The sequence below is a fragment of the Leptodactylus fuscus genome, chromosome 3 (genome assembly GCF_031893055.1).
Source record: "Leptodactylus fuscus isolate aLepFus1 chromosome 3, aLepFus1.hap2, whole genome shotgun sequence".
NCBI lineage: Eukaryota > Metazoa > Chordata > Amphibia > Anura > Leptodactylidae > Leptodactylus > Leptodactylus fuscus.
Window position 1 is genome coordinate 34,394,747 of NC_134267.1, and position 21,188 is coordinate 34,415,934.

A 21,188-nucleotide genomic window follows, 5' to 3' on the forward strand; every position below is an offset into this window, starting at 1 on the left:
TGTGAAGGAGAGCGTGTGGGGAGGAGGTGAGATAGGAAAATAAGACAATCATCAATACAGAAAGAAAAGAACAGAAAGTCTATGTCCTCATAATGCAGAAGGGTGATATGGGCTGCATAAGGTGCAACAGAAAGCAAGCAGGGAATGATAATATATTTGCATTTCCCTCCCGCACTACCATGGCCTTGTATTCTGTATTAATTTAATATCCCCTTTACATCCTTGTACTTCTTCTAATACAGACCTATTAACCTCCAGTGTCCCTGCACAGATTGTAATAGTGCAGGTTAGGGACAAGTTTGTGGTCTATATAGTGCTGAGCGATGAAATTTCTGGTAATAAACAGAGACATAATGTTCCATCTCACCGCACATTATGCTGAATACAACACAGGCAACATTTTCATTTTCTTCAATTGATTTTTTTTTTTATTTTTGCTGCAGTACGTGACAGACACAAGAGGCCTGCAACACGTAAGCATTGGTAGGAAAGTATTGGAATGGATAAAAAGAAAAAAAAAATATTACATAAATTCAGTTTTGGATAAAAAAAAAGGTTAACAAGGACTTCAAGGCAATGTTTATTAGAGATGAGCGAACACTAAAATGTTCGAGGTTCGAAATTCGATTCGAACAGCCGCTCACTGTTCGAGTGTTCGAATGGGTTTCGAACCCCATTATAGTCTATGGGGAACATAAACTCGTTAAGGGGGAAACCCAAATTCGTGTCTGGAGGGTCACCAAGTCCACTATGACACCCCAGGAAATGATACCAACACCCTGGAATGACACTGGGACAGCAGGGGAAGCATGTCTGGGGGCATAAAAGTCACTTTATTTCATGGAAATCCCTGTCAGTTTGCGATTTTCGCAAGCTAACTTTTCCCCATAGAAATGCATTGGCCAGTGCTGATTGGCCAGAGTACGGAACTCGACCAATCAGCGCTGGCTCTGCTGGAGGAGGCGGAGTCTAAGATCGCTCCACACCAGTCTCCATTCAGGTCCGACCTTAGACTCCGCCTCCTCCGGCAGAGCCGGCGCTGATTGGCCGAAGGCTGGCCAATGCATTCCTATGCGAATGCAGAGACTTAGCAGTGCTGAGTCAGTTTTGCTCAACTACACATCTGATGCACACTCGGCACTGCTACATCAGATGTAGCAATCTGATGTAGCAGAGCCGAGGGTGCACTAGAACCCCTGTGCAAACTCAGTTCACGCTAATAGAATGCATTGGCCAGCGCTGATTGGCCAATGCATTCTATTAGCCCGATGAAGTAGAGCTGAATGTGTGTGTTAAGCACACTCATTCAGCACTGCTTCATCACGCCAATACAATGCATTAGCCAGTGCTGATTGGCCAGAGTACGGAATTCGGCCAATCAGCGCTGGCTCTGCTGGAGGAGGCAGAGTCTAAGGTCGGACCTGAATGGAGACTGGTGTGGAGCGATCTTAGACTCCGCCTCCTACAGCAGAGCCAGCGCTGATTGGCCGAATTCCGTACTCTGGCCAATCAGCGCTGGCCAATGCATTCTATTAGCCCGATGAAGTAGAGCTGAATGTGTGTGCTAAGCACACACATTCAGCACTGCTTCATCACGCCAATACAATGCATTAGCCAGTGCTGATTGGCCAGAGTACGGAATTCGGCCAATCAGCGCTGGCTCTGCTGGAGGAGGCGGAGTCTAAGGTTGGACCTGAATGGAGACTGGTGTGGAGCGATCTTAGACTCCGCCTCCTCCAGCAGAGCCAGCGCTGATTGGTCGAGTTCCGTACTCTGGCCAATCAGCGCTGGCCAATGCATTCTATTAGCTTGATGAAGCAGAGTGTGCACAAGGGTTCAAGCGCACCCTCGGCTCTGATGTAGCAGAGCCGAGGGTGCAGAAGGGTTCAAGTGCACCCTCGGCTCTCCTACATCAGAGCCGAGGGTGCGCTTGAACCCTTGTGCAGCCTCAGCTCTGCTACATCAGAGCCGAGGGTGCGCTTGAACCCTTGTGCACACTCTGCTTCATCAAGCTAATAGAATGCATTGGCCAGCACTGATTGGCCAGAGTACGGAATTCGGCCAATCAGCGCTGGCCAATGCATCCCTATGGGAAAAAGTTTATCTCACAAAAATCACAATTACACACCCGATAGAGCCCCAAAAAGTTATTTTTAATAACATTCCCCCCTAAATAAAGGTTATCCCTAGCTATCCCTGCCTGTACAGCTATCCCTGTCTCATAGTCACAAAGTTCACATTCTCATATGACCCGGATTTGAAATCCACTATTCGTCTAAAATGGAGGTCACCTGATTTCGGCAGCCAATGACTTTTTCCAATTTTTTTCAATGCCCCCAGTGTCGTAGTTCCTGTCCCACCTCCCCTGCGCTGTTATTGGTGCAAAAAAGGCGCCAGGGAAGGTGGGAGGGGAATCGAATTTTGGCGCACTTTACCACGCGGTGTTCGATTCGATTCGAACATGGCGAACACCCTGATATCCGATCGAACATGTGTTCGATAGAACACTGTTCGCTCATCTCTAATGTTTATGTAAAGTAAATTGTAGCCTTTTTTTTCCCATCATATTGGTCAGAAGGGGTACTATGTTTTATTAAAGAGACTCCACCATGTGGTGCATGGAGACTTATTAGACCATGCATACCCTGCTAAGAATTCTGGGCAAGTAACCTGCAAAAAAGAGCTCTTTGGTGGAAAAGGGGTTTTGTGCTCTAGTGCAACCATTTAGAGGGCAAAGCCCTACAGATCAATGCATGGTTTTTCATAAAATTGATTGGATAATCTGGGAATCATACCCAAGCCAAAATAACTCCTCCTAAAGGTGGTGCTAGAACGGGTTCTTCTATTCCACCAAAGAGGTCTTATTAGACTGCATGCCCTGCTATTTCGGGAATGGATTATTCAAATAAGTCCCTGTAGGTTTCTCCTTAAAAGGAGACTTTACCCCTTCTGACCTACATCTAGACCTGTGCACTAATGAGAGGCAGTAACCTTAAAACAGTTGTCTATGGATGGGTTCCTCTTCCTTTGGAAGAAGTTATTTTGGCTTGGATATTATTCCCAGATTATGCAATTAGGCTTTAAGAAAAGCCATGTATTGATCCATAGGGATCTACCTGCAAAAAGGTGGTGCTGGAGCATGCTCCTCTTTTCCCTCCATTTGCATATTCCATATCCATGACATTATAATAAGCAGTTTATGTATGTAACCTTCCCTAACGTTCCTCTTGGCAGGACCTGTTCGATAACTATTCAACAATATGACCAGCTTTTCAAAACAACACGAGTCTGTGATATTCCATCAATACATGATATGGTGTGTGGTTGCGTTGTGAATTGTGGCCTGTCAAAGGTTTTTGCCATGATGTTGCAATATTGTGTTGAACATGTTTTGCGAGAAACTGGAGTCCTTAACCAAAGTAGAGCTAAGCTAAGAGTGGGCACATGGTAATAAAATAGTGGAAAAGCCGTGGGGCTATTGTAAAAAGTATGGAAGCCTGTGAGAATGACCACACCTGTACTGAGTAACCTGCATGGACCACAGGAGGTATATCGAAAATATTAAATTAAGAAAAGCGAGAAAATGGTAAGCTCGATAATATTTTATACATATTTTCAGTATCTCGTACAACTGTACAGCCCTATACAAGGGGACAGGTCAGCTTTGGCACAAGGCAAAACAGAAAGGAGGTGAGCGCTTCTATCTGTCTCTCACTACATACATTGGACTCAGAACCTTTGTGTGTATTGTGATTTTTTGTCACTTCTATTAGCTTATTACTCCTAGGTTCACACTAGCATTTGGGTATCTGTTGTTTGGGTCCGCACGGTTACCTGGAGACCCCATAAACTATATTAGGGCTGGCCAGGACATAATATTGAACATCTAGTAAAGATTTACAGCCTTCTGATTCCCTAAAGTCTACTCTCAGACGTTTACCTAAACAAAAGGTTTATGGTCTCCTCTCCATGGTTTAGGGCTGTACCCCCTCAAAAAAAAAAAAAAAAAAAGTAATTCAAGAAGAGCATCTTACCTCTGGCTGTTTCTTCCCAGGATTGTCTTCAGCTTTTGGTTTATGAGATGTTGTTTCAGCCCTCGGTGTTACAGTTCTCTTCTTTTTCCCTGAAAAAAATCAGCAGAGATATAATAACCTTGAATTACTTTTATACACTCTTATATGGTATAAGGATTATCCCAGTGCTGGGTGGATGTTTGGTATTGGTCATCAATATGAAACTGGGGAGGTTCAACACCTGGCACCGCCACAGATTATCTGTTTCCAGCAGCCTCCATACTAAGAACTATACAGTGTGTGGAGCCCGAAGCAAAAGACGCCATACACTGTGAAATGGCCATACTGGGTAGTGCAGCTCAACTCCCATTGAGGTAATCAAGTTTGATGACATATACATAAATGACTTTTTTTGTCCAATTCTTCAAAATTCTAAGGGTGTGTGTGTGTGTGTGTGTGTGTTTCTTGTTGAAAAATAAATGATGGTCCAACTAAACGCAAACTGGGGCGCGTCTCCATGTGGTAGGTACATATCAGATGCACACTTTCATTTTCAATAGGGTCTATTTGGTGCCTATTTATTCATTTAACATATTATCTGGCTGACTTCTTATTGCATATATTATCCTAGAATCAGTGGCGTAACTACCGCCATAGCAGCAGAGGCAGCTGCCACAGGGCCCGGGACATAAGGGGCCCGGCGACAGCTACCTCTGCTACCCCCGCTGTTATCACAGACAAACTATGTTAACTGTGCTAAGAGCGGGGGAAAGCTGAAAGGACCTTGTGTGACGTCATCCGTCACATGACTGGGTGGGCGTGTCTATAGCCCGTACAGTCCTAGAAAGAGAAGGAGAGGTGTGCTGCTAGGTAATGAAGGGGAGGGGGAAGGGAGGAGGGAGATGCAGGAAGGAGAGTGTCTGCCTGTGTGTAAGTGTGTGTGAGTGTGTATGTATGTGTGGTGAGGAGCAACAGTAACCTAGGGGCAGAGATGGAGGAGAGGACATGAAAATGTGGGTAGAGATGAGGAGTGCATGAAACTGGGGGCAGATGGAGGGAGGGTATGAAATGTCATGTGACATCAGTGTGTTATTAAAGATGGCCAACACCACCAAAGACTGCAGCGGAGCCGGAGACAGGTAAGTAACTTTTTTTTTATGTCTGTATCTCCCCTTGGTCTCCGATTATTATACTCTGGGGTCTGAAAATACCCCAGAGGATAATAATTGTTTGTGGGTGTTCATTATCGGGCATAATCCTGTGTGCAGGGGCCACAATGGGGTGTAATATTGTGTGCAGGGGCTACAATGGGGTATAATACTGTGTGCAGGAGCCACTATGGGACATAATTGACCAGGCAGGAATGCGGCGTGTGTGTGTGGGGTGTGTGTGTGTGTGTGTGTGTGGAGGGGGGGGGGGGGGGGTAGTCGGTCGAGATCTTCGGTGTCGGTCAGGAAGGGGGGCATGTCAAAAGTTCGCCACGGGGCCCCGCCATTCCTAGTTATGCCACTGCCTAGAATGTAGGTTGAGCCATTGTAGCCACACATGTATTTACTGATTTGTTGCACCTCTTTAATCTCTTATACATGGCCTATTATTGATACCGGTTACTCCACATGTTATTAGGAAGCATTTCCCCTCTCTTTTCCTATTGTATTATGAATTTCACTCTTTTCATGTTATGTTTTTAAATTTCAAATAAAATTTGTAATTTTAAACATACTGGGAAAAAGGAAAATCTAATTTGTCACAAAATTCCAAAGCAACAATAGCTATAAAGGTAACCAGAATTCAACAGACTTCTCCTCAAGCAGAGCTGAGGGGGATCATCGACGCCAACAACACACTCATTATATGGTGCCCCAACAAGCTGCTGAGATGCCGGAACAATCACAGGCACGATGTGAGGAACAAGTTCAGCGGCAGGCCAGCTTGACAGCTGCCGAAATGCCAGACCAGGTGGATCATAAATGCCAACAACATGCTCATTATATGGCATCCCAGCGAGCTGCCGAGATGCTGGAACAATCACAGGCACAGCACGAGGAACAAGTTCAGCAGCAGGACAACTTGAGAGCTGCTGAAACGCCAGAACAGGTAAACCATCGACGGCAGCAATTTGCTGAATATATGCGGATCATCGATGCCAACAACATGCAGACGAAGTCGCGAGCAGAGGCTAGTATAGAATAAAGCTTTAAATTGAAGGAGGGATCCCCAGGAAATGTTCTCACCGCAAGGGACGTCACACTCTAGTGAATACTAGTGAGTCGGCAGTCGGGAGCGGTGACATAACTGCAAAATGTGGGGCTATAAAAATTAAAGTGGTTGTCCCATCACAAGGATCCTATCTATACTGCTTGTTAATGTGAATGTAAGACTTTTCCTAAAAACATTGCTTCAGCAAAACTGCTTTGTTTGTCCACTATCTTACTTTATTCATTTTTTTTTTTTTTTTTTTACACATCCCTTGACTTATCTGGTCATAAGTCAAGTGATGTATCTGCTGCTCTGAGGGGGGAGGGAGGAGGGGCTAAGTGCACACTTTACACTTGGGGGGGGAGGGGCCACCAATACAGACCCGGCATCCGCTGTAATAGAGAGGCGGATGCCGGGGAGTGTAGATGCCGGCACAGGTGAAGCCAGCAGCGGCAGGAGTGATGCTGCTATTCCGGAGGGGAGGGGGGCGGAGGAGCGGAATAGCAGCATCGCTCCTGCCACTGCTGGCTTCACCTGTGCCGGTGTCTACACTCCCCGGCATCCGCCTCTCTATTACAGCGGATGTTGGGTCTGTATTGCACTGTGCAGGCTGTACGTCCGATGCCTAGTGCATTGGCAGCGCACCCGCAGGGCCAGCGGCATAGAAGCGACGACTTCTCACCACTGTCTTTGCATATGTAACCCCGCCCACCAATGACACAACAAAGCCGGAAGACAGAAGAATTTACTGCAGCGAAGAGTGGTGAGTATGCGACGTGGGAATACCCCTTTAAGGCTGGGTTCACATAGTGGAAAAAGTGCAAATGTGTCCACCGGGCACCGTTCGTGTCTGCTATTTTAGTGGTTTAAGTTTCCGTCGTTCTGATCTTCCAATGGACCAGAACAACAGACACAGGGGCGCAGATATGAGCATAAAATAACAAATCAACTTTAAAGAACTGACTTTTCATTTGCTGCCTAATGTGTCCCACCCTTTGGCAGAGGCGCCCTGGTGACACAATAACCAATGTCATTGGCATCACCTGCCTGGCTTTAATGTTCTGGCTTCTATTTTCTTAGACTAATTACTAGAGCAGATCAATAGATATATAAACAAAAGCAAAAATATACAAGAAACATCACTTTAGCAGCGCATCTCTCTTGTAACGCTCGGAACTAATGACTACAATGATAAATGGCGTTTAATTTTGTGGAGAACTGCTGTACCGTGCTAAAACAAGTTCTAGAATTTATTACAGAAACAAAAGAGAGGAAAAGACGACAAAAAAATGTGTTTATGGAAGCATGAATCGGTACATGAGGAGCCACGCAATGAGGAGCATACCTCCGAATATCAGACTACCAAGAAAGATTAGTCTCATTATTGAAATATAAGAAAAAGAAAACAAAAATTCTACAAGGGATCTTGGCTTGTGATCAGAGATCCCAATAATGACTCCCCGGATGTCACCGTAGCAGATAATGTGATATTCTGAGAGTGAATGGAAAAGGTAGAGCCATGAATGCTTGGACAGCCACTAGAAAGCTTTAAAAGGGATCCCCATCTAAACAAGTTACCCTATATACAGTACATAGGGGAAAACTTGCAGATCAGCAGAAGCCCAACCGCTCAGAATAGGGGGACAAATGACCCCCATTCTCCTGATCAGTGGGTGTCCGAGCAGTCAAGTAGTACACTAATCTATGGATAACTTGCTTATATGGGCAAACTCCTTTAACACTAGAAGTCCCAGAAATTTCGAGCTCCCCCTTGAAGTCCTGAAAGAGGGTCAAATGACCCTTAATCTCAAACAGGCAACTCTGATGGCTCCAATTAGCTTCCTATCTTTTGCAAATGTGGCCATTGTCTGAGGAATCTGCAGGGGACAATGGTGTTGATCCACCTCAGGTCTTGTAAGAGAGTGTAAACAAACGAATGTAAGCTGCTCCTGAGTGTGTCTGCCCACCCCCCAACACCTTAGCAAATTTGCATGCAGCCTTTTGTGCTGTGGGGGATCAATAAAACAAAATGCAGAGAAGGCACACAGTTCAACAAGCATTGGAACTGATCCTGAGCAACACCAACCCTTCTGACTCAGATGGAGAAGACATAGTCCTTCAACTGGATTCGGACTCTGAGCTGTCTTCAGGTTAGATTTTTCAAATTACTGATTTCTATTTCCTGACTATCTTTTTTATTTAGAACCAAAACAAAAAGGTTAATTTGAAATTATTTATCTTGCAGATGAGGAGACTCCTCCTCTACCAAAAAAGAGAGCTCGGTTGGCGAATGAGCCGACAGAGACTGCAAAAGATGGCACAGTGTGGCATGAAGTAGAAGTGGGGAAACGTCTCCATTTCACCTCAATAGAACCGTACCCTACAGATGGAGAGCCAAGTGCTAAGGCCAGACGAAGTGTCCGGAGTCGCCTTCAGAGCTTCCTCTGTTTTATCACTCTTGACATGCTTCATAGCATTCAAGAATGGACTACGCAACATGCACGTCACACGGAGCAGGTGGATTGGTTCATGGGTCTCCCGGAACTAATGGCATTTATTTCAGTCATTATCTTGCGGGGGTGACCAAGGTTTCATCACTACGTGACAGCAGGTCAGAAAACCTGGGAAACCCAAGGATCATTGCAACTATGACCCGAAACCGCTTCCAAGACATCATGCAACACCTACGCTTTGATGACATGTTCACACGCAGTGAGCGAGTGGAGACCGATAAGTTTGCTGCAATCTCCGATGTGTGGAAATCGTTTGTCACCAACTGCATCGCATCCTACAACCCTGGTCGACACATCACTATTGATGAACAGCTTTTCCCGTCAAAGACTCACTGCTGTTTTCTGCAATACATTGCAACAAAACCAGACAAGTTTGGCATCAAGTTTTGGGTGGCTTGCGACTTGAAATCAAAGTACATCTGTAATGTCCTCCCATATCTTGGCAAGGACCCCAGTCGTCCCAGCGGGGAGAGACTTTCCGAAACTGTAGTGATGAGGCTGATGGAACCATTCATGGACAAGGGCAGAACTGTAACCACGGACAATTTCTTTACATTATTGTCACTTGCACGACGACTGCTTAGCCGGAAAACCACTATCCACGGCACAGTCAACAAGAGTCGCCGGGAAATTCCTCAATCTGCTAGACAGATGGACAGCACTGAATTCACCACTCAGGTGTTTTCAACCACTGGTGCCACACTGACAGTATATGCACCCAAACGAAAGAAGGCCGTCTACATTCTCAGCAGCATGCACAGCGTGGTTGAGACTGAGGATACCAGCAAAAGGAAGCCAAACACGGTCACACAATACAACCACACAAAGTGCGGTGTGGATGTAATGGACCAAATGGTGCGGGAGTACAGCGTGCGTGCAGGAACACGGAGATGGCCAGTCGCCGTGTTCTACAACATGATTGACATGGCAGCACTGAATGCTTATGTTCTTTATCAGGCATGCACTGGGGTGCAGGAGAGACGGGTGGACTTCCTGGTTGAGCTTGCAAAAGAGTTAGGTGGCTTTCATGTGACTGAAAAGAAGGCACGCAAGGAGAAACTCCTTCGGCAACAACCTTCCACACCCAGCCATGGCAAAAGGGCGAAGTGTCAGGTCAACCATCGATGCACGAACAATTGTGCAACTGAGAGATGTGTTGACTGCTACAAATACACGTGTGGCAAATGTACCAGGGACATACCCAGGCAGTGCCAGGTATGTTCCGACAGTGCAGACAGACTGCTGAGTGAGTGCTGAAATGCTAGTCACACAAGAAGGACATGCCACTCACACACACACACACACACACACACACACGCAGCCCCCCACAGCAGCCTATTGTGAATATGTGTGGAATTGTTTTATTCCTTGTATTTTTTTAAAATTATTTTCATAGCAAAAATAAAAGCATGAAAACAAATAATAGTTGTTCTTTTGTATATTTACATTTTTGTATATTTAGATTTGAGACAATGGGTGCAAAAAAAAAAAAAATCGCAGCTACTTGCTCTACTTTTGCGATCAGTCCCATTGGTCATTTAGCTCACTCCTATGGGATTTTTTCGCATGAAAAAATTTGCACAAAAAAAACACGCTGGAAAATCGCTAGTGTGCTTGAGGCCTTACACCAGGGGTAGGGAACGTATGGCTCTCCAGCTGTTGCAAAACTACAACTCCCAGCATGCATACTGGCTCTGCTGTTCTGGGAACTCCCATGGAAGTGAATGGAGCATGATGGGAGTTGTAGTTTCACAGCAGCTGGAGAGCCAAAGGTTCCCTAGCTCTGATCTAAGGTTTATGTGGTCCTCCTACCTCCCCCCAGACAAAGATGTGATAACAGAGGAGATAAGGATCAGACAGTCGGATTTCAACTGACTGATTCTTTTGTTCATGGAAAGAAGAGCCAATGGATACAATGTTTTGTTTCTTTTTTTGCTATAAGGCTACATTCTCATTTGCGCTGAATAGTGTAAATCCATCACATATAAATAACAGTTCTTTTGTATATTTACATTTTTGTATATTTAGATTTGAGACAATGGGTGCAGAAAAAAAAAAAAAAAAAAAAAAAATCGCAAAAAAAAAAAAAATCGCAGCTACTTGCGATCAGTCCCATTGGTCATTTAGCTCACTCCTATGGGATTTTTTCGCACTAAAAAATTTGCACAAAAAAAAAACGCTGGAAAATTGCTAGTGTGCTTGAGGCCTTACAGACAAATGTTTTTGGTCATTACTCACAGCTGTACCTTGCTCTAAAATTTCTGATTCTATTTAAAATATCTAAAAAATGATTCATTGTTTCAGTGCTTTTTTGCTCAAATAAAACTAAACTATACAATATGTATAGTCTTTATATTATCAAATACAATAAACTGAATAGAACTAACTACTTTACTAGCTACACACTTTACTAGCTTTGGCAATACCAAATGTCTATTCAGACGTGCCAATAAAGCTTGATTGAATTGAATTGAACTAACTAGAAACTAAATGGCTAAACTCAATGGAAAACAACCTCCTGTGGTGTGACAGTAATGGCCTTAATTACAGAACAATAGACTGTGATTATAGGTGTTTGCTTAAATCCTTCAAGTCATTCAACCCTTCTCTGGGTTCCAAAGGTAGAAATGTCAAATGACCCCTCTCTGGGACTTTTAGTGTTAAAGGGGTTGTCCCATCACAAGCATCCTATCTATACTGCTAGTTTATGTGGATTTAAGACTTTTCCTAAATGCATTGCTCTATCAAAACTGCTTTGTTTGGTCTTTATCTTAATTTATTCACTTCATTGTTTACGCTCCGTTTCTATGGCCCTTGGGATTATCTGCTCATTTGTCAAGTGATGTAGCTGCCAGGGGGGAGGCAGGGGCTGGGAGCAGTTATGAGCTGTTTGAGAAGCTCCGCTTTACTTAAATGACACAGATAGGGGAGGTGAGAGCTCTTAATCGGTTTAATTGAATTTGGCTGATAAGGGCTGAGATAGGGAGTCCATTACCTCTGTATGTAATGCAAACTGACTCAAATCCAGCTCTGCTACATCAGCTTCACACTGTGGTAATTCATTTACAACCAATCCCGTGCAAGTGAAACCCCGCCCACCTATGTGCTGAGAGAAGCAGGAAGTCAATAGAGCACAGCAGCCTGCAGGTTAGTGAACAAGCGTCATGGGAATACCCCTTTAAGGCTACATGGTAAAATGGACTGCACATGAATGATATAGCACCTATCCTGAGTTTTGCCCCGAGCTCACGGCCCCATGCACAGGCCTGTGATAATATACAGACATGAGACCTCAGAAAATAATGGGTCAATGTGCTAGTCATGAAAAACATGGCTACCACAGTGACCAAGCACACGTTCACATACATATACGGGGTATATTGAAATCAATGAGGGCCGGTCAGTTCTTTTTTCCAGGAGTCGGGTCAGTGAAAAAAGAAGCAGCATGCTCATTCTTCAGGCGGATTCACCTCGCGACATCCGCCTGAAGACACTCCCTCCTAACTAGGCCCATTCATTTGAGCCTAATCTGGAGTGGAGTGCACTGCACCGGCATCCAGTCGCAGCTACCTGTATTTTGGACCAGAACCTGATGCAGCCTCCGTGTCAAATTCCAGTCCAAAATACCCAGTGTGAACCCGGCCTAAAGGGCACTATAATAATAGCATTTTTGTTGACTCATCATTAAGAAAAAAGTAGATTTCAGTAATGTTTTTGATGTAGACCCCACAGGAGATGTAAAGGTTTGGATGTGCATCTTGCAAGAAATGGTGGAATCTAAGGAAGACATAGTGGCAGACATAACAAAAGGAACATAACAAAAAAGAAAAAAAAAGAAAGCCTTTCATCTAATAGAGCAAAATTTGTAAACAAAGTCATGGGTTTCTAGGTTTCTAAAACACTGGTTCCCACACTTTCTGAAAGTGAGATCCCCTTGTAATACACCGCAGAAGTACTGTTTGCAAATCCAGAAGCAGAAACCATACAGCCGAATTCACATGGGAGTTTTTTGAACCGGATTTTGACGCGGAGGCTGCCTCATAATGCTGATGCAGTGCATACAGTACACTGGCATCCAGTCACGGCATTTTCATTTGGGCCTAATCCGGAGCAGAATGCCGTGACTGGATGCCGCTGTACTGTATGCGCTGCCTCGGCATTCTGAGGCAGCCTCCGCATCAAAATCCGGTTCAAAAATTTGGGCCTATTCGGGAGGGAGTGTCTCACCACGGACATCCATGACTGAATCAGCTGCGGAATCCACCTCAAGAAAGGGCATGTTGCTCCTTTTTCTTCCCGCTCGTTGTTTGATTCCGCGTCAAAATCCTGATCAAAACACCCCGTGTGAATCCGGCTTATATCTGCCATGTATGAACATAGCTCTGCAATCCCCCTCAATTTTTCGAATGATATCTTATGTTTATGGCTTGTTATCACAATGACAGTTTTCTATTAGTCCCCATTTTCCAGTTCTTCCATTAGTTTTTATGTTATTATTACCGTATATACTCGAGTATAAGCCGACCCGAATATAAGCCGAGGCCCCTAATTTTACCACAAAAAAAACTGGGAAAACTTATTGGCTCGAGAATAAGCTAAGGGGGGGGGGGGGGGGGGGGAATGCAGCAGCTACTGGAAAATTTCCGAAATTAAAATGGTCGGAGTTTTTGGGTGCAGTAGTTTCTGGGTGTTTTGGTTGTCTGTCTGTCCCTTCCCTGAGCTTGAGGACTGGGGTTTCCCCCCCCCCCCCCACTTGGAATTCAGCCTGACTGAATATAGGGTATCTGCAGTGCTCCTATTAACCCCTTCCCGACGGAACAGGAGCACTGCAGATCCCCTATAGTCAGAAGACCGGGCACTGTCAGACACAGGGATACCTAATGTGTATGTGTTTCACAGTCATTTTCTACTTTTATATGTATTCTAGGGAAAGGAGGGATTTAGAACTTTTATTTAATTTTTTTATTATATTTTATTAAAGCTTCTCTTTTTTCACTATATTATGGAAGATTCTATACATTACTATTGCGGCTGGTCATAGACTCCACCCCCCCCCCAAAACTGCTTAAAAATTTGGCTTATACTCGAGTATATACGGTAACTACCATTACAGCTGTGCAACGAGTACAGAACAAAATATAAAAAACCCCCGAAATTAAACCGAGGATTAGTCTCTGTACTTGTCGAAAAAAATTAGGTATCCTGCTGGAGATTTCCTTCTACAAAATGGTAAAGGTTGAGCCATGAATGCAGAGAACAGGAAATAAAATGTTTCTTAGCAACATACAATACAATAACAAAACCATCCAAAGCTCATGTAAACACCTTCGATCCCAGAACGAAAAAAAAGAAGAAAAAAAAAAGGAGTGCTACGTTTTCACTTGTGACCAGAGAGCGAGTCATGCGAGCACCAGGCGGATTAAACAGATCATTAAACACCATTTTATTTCCAGTACAAGTAACATTTCCTAGGTACAAAGCCATTAAAATCCCGACCGCTTATTCCCTTCTCAAGACTGTAATGCACGTAGAATCATCACTTAGGCGGTGTTCACACTACTACTACTGTTGGTGTCCGCTCAGCATTGTCTGTGGCTATTGTCCGTTCATGATTTTAGCAACAGACACTAGCTGGTCGGTGTGTAATTTCCATTCATTTCAGTGGGACTTTATCTTGAGTCCTTTAGTGTCCATTTACAACCATGTCCGATTTTAAAGGCAAACAAAAAAAATCCTACATGCATACGTTATTTATTTATTTATTTTTTTAACATTGAGGTCTATGGGCAACGGACATATAACGGACAGTAGTAACTGATTAACTGTTTTTTTTTAACGGACACCTTCTGAGCGGACACCAACGGTAGTGTGAACCCTGCCTTATTCTCTATAAAACTAATGCAAAAAAAAAAAAACATAAAATGACCAAAAACTACAAAAAAGACTGCAGTACAGGTCACTTATGTGCAAGCAAAACACCACCACTCATATCTGCAACTTGTATTGCAGCAGATCCTCACTTAGGCTAAGGCCCCACGTAGCAGCGGACACACATCACATTTTTTTCTTGCAGTGCTTTTCACAGAAAGTCCACAGAGATTTCCTCAGACCTTTGGCTGCACATGGCTCCACATATCTGGTCCAGGTGAACACTCACCCATAGTGGGGCTGTATGTGTGCTTTCTATGGCCTCGTTCACATCTGCGTTGGCAATCCGTTTGGGGGAGTCCCCCCCACCCCACTGGAATGGACTACCGAATGCATTTGCAAGCGGTGTGCAATGCAAGCACACGGACCCCATAGACTATAATGGGGTCCGTGTGCTTTCCACATGGTCTCCACCCAGAACATGCGGACAGAAAAATAGTTCACAATCTACTTTCCTGTCCGCATGACTTATGTGGAGACCATGCAGAAAGCACACAGACCCCATTATAGTCTATGGGGTCCATATGCTTTCACTGTACACCACTTGTCAATGCGTTCGGTAGTCCGTTCAGGGGGTCCCCATGCGGACTCCCCCAAATGGATTACCAACGCAGATGTGAATGAGGCCTCAACTTCTTTTAAAGGTCCCGCACAGGGAGTTATTTGTCTCTGTTTCACACGAGTCCATACCAGTAATGGATGAGGACCAGTAACCCCCAGTCAGAAGAGGCAACAGAAAGAAACCCACCAGGTGCAATACAAAATATAATTGATATGAACCCTTCGAGATACACCGTGCAGGGAGAGGAACTCAACCAAAAGACGTGACAATAATAAACTTTAGAAAAATTCTAGTCAGAATACATTGTGGACCCTCTGTGGATGTATTCATGGATGATTTTACGGAGGTCAGTGAGTGCATTATAACATCTGCAAAATAGACAGGGATTTGAATGACAAGTCTTAGCTGACTTTGGGTTCACCCGAGCCTCGCATAACTTTGCTTACATCCTTGGTTATGGTTATATTTGCTTGATTGTAATTGTTTATTTTCCACCCTTTTATTAAATCACTTACATCAATGATATGTGACATTCTGGATTCTGCCGATCCTTAGAACCCAAAGTAATACAGTGTTTGTTTTCTATGCCATCCGGAAACTTTTTCTTTCCTCTAAACTGATGGTCCGAAGCCTTTTTTGCCTTCTTACAGTGGAAAATTCGTTTAACTGTATCATTTGTGCAAAAGCTGCATTTTCAGAATTTAGATAATTTTTTAATTTTTAGGACTACAAACTGATGGACAATGCTGTTCAAAAGTATTAGGTGGGTGCAGAAAAAATGCTACAGTGTAAGGCCTCGTTCGCATCTGCATTGGTATTCCATCCGGGGGAGTCCGTATGAGGAACCCCCCCGCCCCACCCTGAACAGAATGCTGAATGCAACTGCAAGCGGTGTGCCAGTGAAAGCGCACGGACCCCATAGACTATAAATGTCCGCAGGGATCATGCGGACAGGAAAGTACTTTACAATCTACCATTGTCTATGGGGTCTGTGTGCTTTTACTGCACATCGCTTGCAATTGCGTTTGGTATTCCATTCTGGGGGGTCTCCATGAGGACTCCCCTGGATAGAATATCAACGCAGATGTGAACGAAGGGTAAGGCTAGGTTCACACCTGCGCCCTATAACGTTAGGGGTTTCTTTTCCCAAATCCACTTTACACATTTTTCCACCTTTTTCGAGCAGTAACCCGGCTGACGCCATTATAGTCTATGGGGTACGTGGGTAACCGCTTTTTTCATAGGATTAGGTTTACGTTCATCGCGTTCCCAACTGGTGGAAACGCAAGCGCGGGTGTGAACCTAGCATAAGAATACTTTGAGAAATAATCCACCCTTTGGAGGAGGACTCCTGGAAGTGATGATTTGGCCCCCACAGAGCCCTGATCTCATCATCATCCAGTCTGTCTGGGATTACATGAAGGATTGGAGTAAGCCTACATCCACAGAAGATCTGTATTTAGATCTCCAAGATGCCTGGTACCACCTCCCTGCCGACTTCTTTCAAAAGTTGTCTTTAAGTATACCTAAAAAAGCTGCTGGAAGGCAGAGGGCAAAGGTCATACAAAATATTAATGGGATTTATATTTCTGTTTTGTTCACTGAAAAATATACACTAGTAATACTATCATTAGTGAAAGGATTCTTAGGCCAATTCACATGGGTTTCCATTCTGGGACCCCATGAACAGAAACCTAATCTGCATAAAAACCTAAGGAAAACGGGAGACCCCATAGACTATAATGGGGTCCACTTGCAGAACTTTTCTTCTCTGTATTTTTCATGTGGGGAACAGAATGGCCCGAATGCAGATGTGAACCGGGCCTTACCCTGCAGCATTTTTTCCACAGTACTGTAGAGCACAAAAAAAAAAAAAAAAAAAAAAAAAAAAAGTCAGGTCGAAGGTTAGAGGTCAAAGAGTTAGCACTGCATGGCTCCCAGCTACAGAACACCAAATGAATCCAATAAAGAGCTTGGAAAACATTTCCTTTCACTTCATCATATTCTGCAAAGTAGACAAATGTTCATTGCACTCTGTACCAGCGCTAATGAATTTTTCACTTTAGTATCAAAGATTTTGGCACAAAAGTGATTTTTAATAATTTATTCTAATATCTCAAATCCTTTTGAACACACTGACAATGGTTGACAACTCCTCACCAGTTTATTTGTAATGGACCGCTGGTGACAAAATGCCTGACTAATCCAGACAGCATGTAGCAGTGAAGATGGAGGAGCAGAATGTGGAGAATTTTGATTTGCAATAAAATTAGAATAGCATGTACCCATAGGAATGAATGGCTGCTTCCATTCAGTCCTATGGGTGCGTGCTATTCGAAACGGCCGTTTCGAATACTACTCGCTCATCTCTAGTAATCATGTGCTTTCGAAACGATCAAATAACTTTGCAAGGACTTTTCTATCCAAATGGAGCAGCTGGTGCTGGCAGTCTTGTAATAACCATAAGCTTACCAATCCAAAGGACACCAAACAACTTGTCAGGTCTCTGAGAACATATATACTCGAGTATAAGCCGAATTTTTCAGCACAGTTTTTGTGCTGAAAAAGCCCCCCTCGGCTTATATTCGAGTCAAGCAAAAAAAAAAAAAAAAAAAACATTTTTTTTTTTTTTGGGAGGGAGTGTCTATGACCAGCTGCAATAGTAATGTATAGAATCTCCCATAAAATAGTGGAAAAAAAAGAAGCTTTAAAAAAAATATATACTGTATTTTTCAGACTATAAAATAGTAAAAAAAAAAAAAAAGCTTTAAAAATATATAATAAAAAAAAGAAATAAGTTCTAAATCACCCCCTTTCCCTAGAAAATCATATGTCAAACACATACACATTAGGTATCCCTGTGTCCGAAAATGCCCGGTCTACTAAAAAAAAAAAAAAAAAAAAAAAAAAAACACTCTATGCGTCCCCGTACAGCTGCAGGGTCACCTGTCAATGTGACCTTGCAGTTGTTGCAAAACTACATCTCCCATATATTAAATATTTTACCATTTTTTGCTTCAAAAATTTTTTTCCCTATTTTCCTCCTCTAAAACCTAGGTGCGTCTTACATTCCAGTGCGTCTTATAGTCCGAAAAATACGGTAATAAAAAAATTAAGGAAATAAAAGTTGTAAATCCCTCCTTTCCCTAGAATACATATAAAAGTAGAAAATGACTATGAAACACAAACACATTAGGTATCCCTGTGTCTGACAGTGCCCGGTCTACTGAATATAGGGGATCTGCAGTGCTCCTGTTCCATCGGGAAGGGGTTAATAGGAGCACTGCAGATACCCTATATTCAGCCAGACTGAATTCCAAGTGTGTGTGTGTGGGGGGGGGGGGAACCAGTCCTCATGCTCAGGGGAGGGGCAGACAGACAACCAAAACACCCCCTCCCCTTCCCCAGCACCCAGCAACTACTGCACCCAAAAATTCCGACCATTTTCATTTTTGAAATTTTCCAGTAGCTGCTGCATTCCCCCCCCCCCCCCCCAGGCTTATACTCGAGTCGATAAGTTTTCCCAGTTTTTTGTGGTAAATTAGGGGCCTCGGCTTATACTTGAGTATATATGGTAGATTTTATTTATGGTACCTAGAAAGAAGAAAGCTGGTCACGTAGAATACAACATACTTACCAACCATCAACAAAGTAGCAGCATGCTATAGTGTCATTTGTTGCCAGAGACATGCCAAAAACATACAATGCCAATTACGAAGAACAAAAAATTAAGATGCTTTGTGACCTTTTACCAAGTTAGCAGCGTTCCTGTTGCTTTTGTGGTCAGAACTGACAGTGATAAGGTTCTGTTTTCCAAAATCTTGAAAGGATTTAAAGTTTCGTCCTCCCTGCTTGTCTCGTCTCTGTTACAATAACAGAAAGGAGTTGTGGTGTTATGGACACGTATTCCCTATCCACAGGACAGAGGATAAGTGTCTGATCGCTAGGGGCCCGATAGTGGGTCCTCCTAAGGCCCCCTTGTACATTCGCGTAAATGTTACTCCATTAACTTCTAAGACTGTGAACTCTGGTAGCGCCCGCAACCCCATAAAAGTGAATGAAGAGCCTGTCACTGATCTTATGTTCCCACAGGAAACAAGCTGTTACCTGAGGGTCTGGTAGAGGATTATTCCACTCTCCCTAATAAAAACATTACTGAGTCTGAGTCGGGAGAAATGGCTGGTAAATAATCAATCAATCAAGAATTGGACAAACTGTGCAGAGTACACTGTCTACCAATAAGTATTTGGACACCCATGCAAATGAAGATATCTGCGGTCGTGATGTACATCACACCTTCCACCGTTATATAGGAAACAGCATTGGCATTAGTCGGATGCAAGATGACACAAAGTGCATAGTTGTCTGATTTCGAGAAAAGGGTAATTGCGGGGGTACCACAGAAATGGTCGATCCTTAAGGGACATAGCAAGTGAACAGAATTACCCAAAATCGACAGTGGCCTATGTGATTACGAAGTGGAAGGTGAACGGTGATTGTCGGAATGTGCCCCGAGTCGGCAGACCCCCAGAACTGGGAGATAGAGACCGACGAGTGCTGGCCAGAGAAACCGCACCCAACCGATGGCTCACATACACCAGGAGTCTCACCAGACATCCGGGAGTATTGTGTCCAGCAATCTCATCTGTAAGGAAGCATCTGCTGGGGCCTACCAACTATTGGATAGGAAAAAAGGTGGTTTTTCTATTCTACCCCAGGTGTCCAAATTCTTATTGGTAGACAGTGTATTTGGAAAGCCTAAAGTTACCCAGTATTGAAAAGAAAGGGGAGAACTTCACGATTGGTGGGTAGACTGGTGGGTGAACCTCTGAAGATTCTTTTCAGTTCGGGTTTGGGACAAAGATTATGTCACCATACATATAACATATTGTAGTCAGCAGAACCCACTGAAATCTGAGACCAGTCTTTGTTCTAATGTGTTTGGGCCTCATTAGCCCATTCCAACTACTTTAAGTTTTAGTTTTTATTACCCGCTATCCCCCCACACTTTCCAAAATCCTTATTTCCCCCTTGACATAGCAGTATGAGGGCTTGTTTTCTATGGGACAAGCTGTAATTTTTAACGGCACCATTTAATTCAGCACAGAATATATTGTAATTTTTTTTTTCTTTTTGAGAGAGCGAGAGAAAACCTTTAGTTATATTTTAGTACTGTACAATTTTTTGATTGAAAGAAAAAAAAAAAAACCTTTTCATGTATGCACGAACTACTTCTCATACATACAAACATACATATAGATGTAATAGGGCTCAGCCGTAATGACAATTGATTGGCACTCTCTGTAATCTGAAAGAACAAAAGATCACAGAGTACATGTCCCAGAATGGCTTCTACGTGGTAGTCACAATTGATCATAGTATCGAAGTGGTTAACAGCGATGATCAGTGCGGTCACCGATATAAAATATGTTATACTGGATTTATAGAGACGTTGTATAACCAATTGATAAAAAAAAAAAAAAAAATACATTTCAGTTCTAGAATAGATATTTGGCATTCAGTTCTTATAATGCCAGCAGGTTGATGCATTTCAATAGCAGTAATGGAATAATCCCAATACTGAATAGCCCTTGACATTGCAAATGATGCTTTAGAACTAGTTGTTCTGTACACGCTTTCTCTTATTATTACGTTATTATAGTCTGATATTTCTAAACTTATCTTATTCTGATACTAAACAATTTGTAAAACCTGTATCTCTGTTAAATTTTATGGAATGTTAAGACACTGCGTTAGAAAAGCTGCAATAAGAACATATCAGGTGATACACGGTCCAGTCACATTAATGTCACCACCTGTCAAAATACAGAATAACCACCTTTGGCAGAGCGGATCGCTGCGAGACGGGTCTTCTTCACGTCTTCTTCCGGGGGTTGGCTTCAAACTTCTAGACCTCGGGCTGTAAGCAGCCACTATCTTGTGGCCGGCAGGCATGCGCAGTCAGCTGCCCGA

General features: G+C 43.4%; 1 protein-coding gene across 2 annotated transcripts in view; it reads right to left on the reverse strand.

The window, feature by feature from the left end:
- The window catches only part of APLF (aprataxin and PNKP like factor), a 511,700-nt gene that overhangs the window by 36,492 nt on the left and 454,020 nt on the right, over window positions 1–21,188 (reverse strand). For both annotated transcript variants that reach the window (XM_075267384.1, XM_075267383.1), the window contains one exon: window positions 4,035–4,123. In XM_075267384.1, the coding sequence (XP_075123485.1) occupies window positions 4,035–4,123 (89 nt within the window). The remainder of the gene's footprint in view (window positions 1–4,034; window positions 4,124–21,188) is intronic.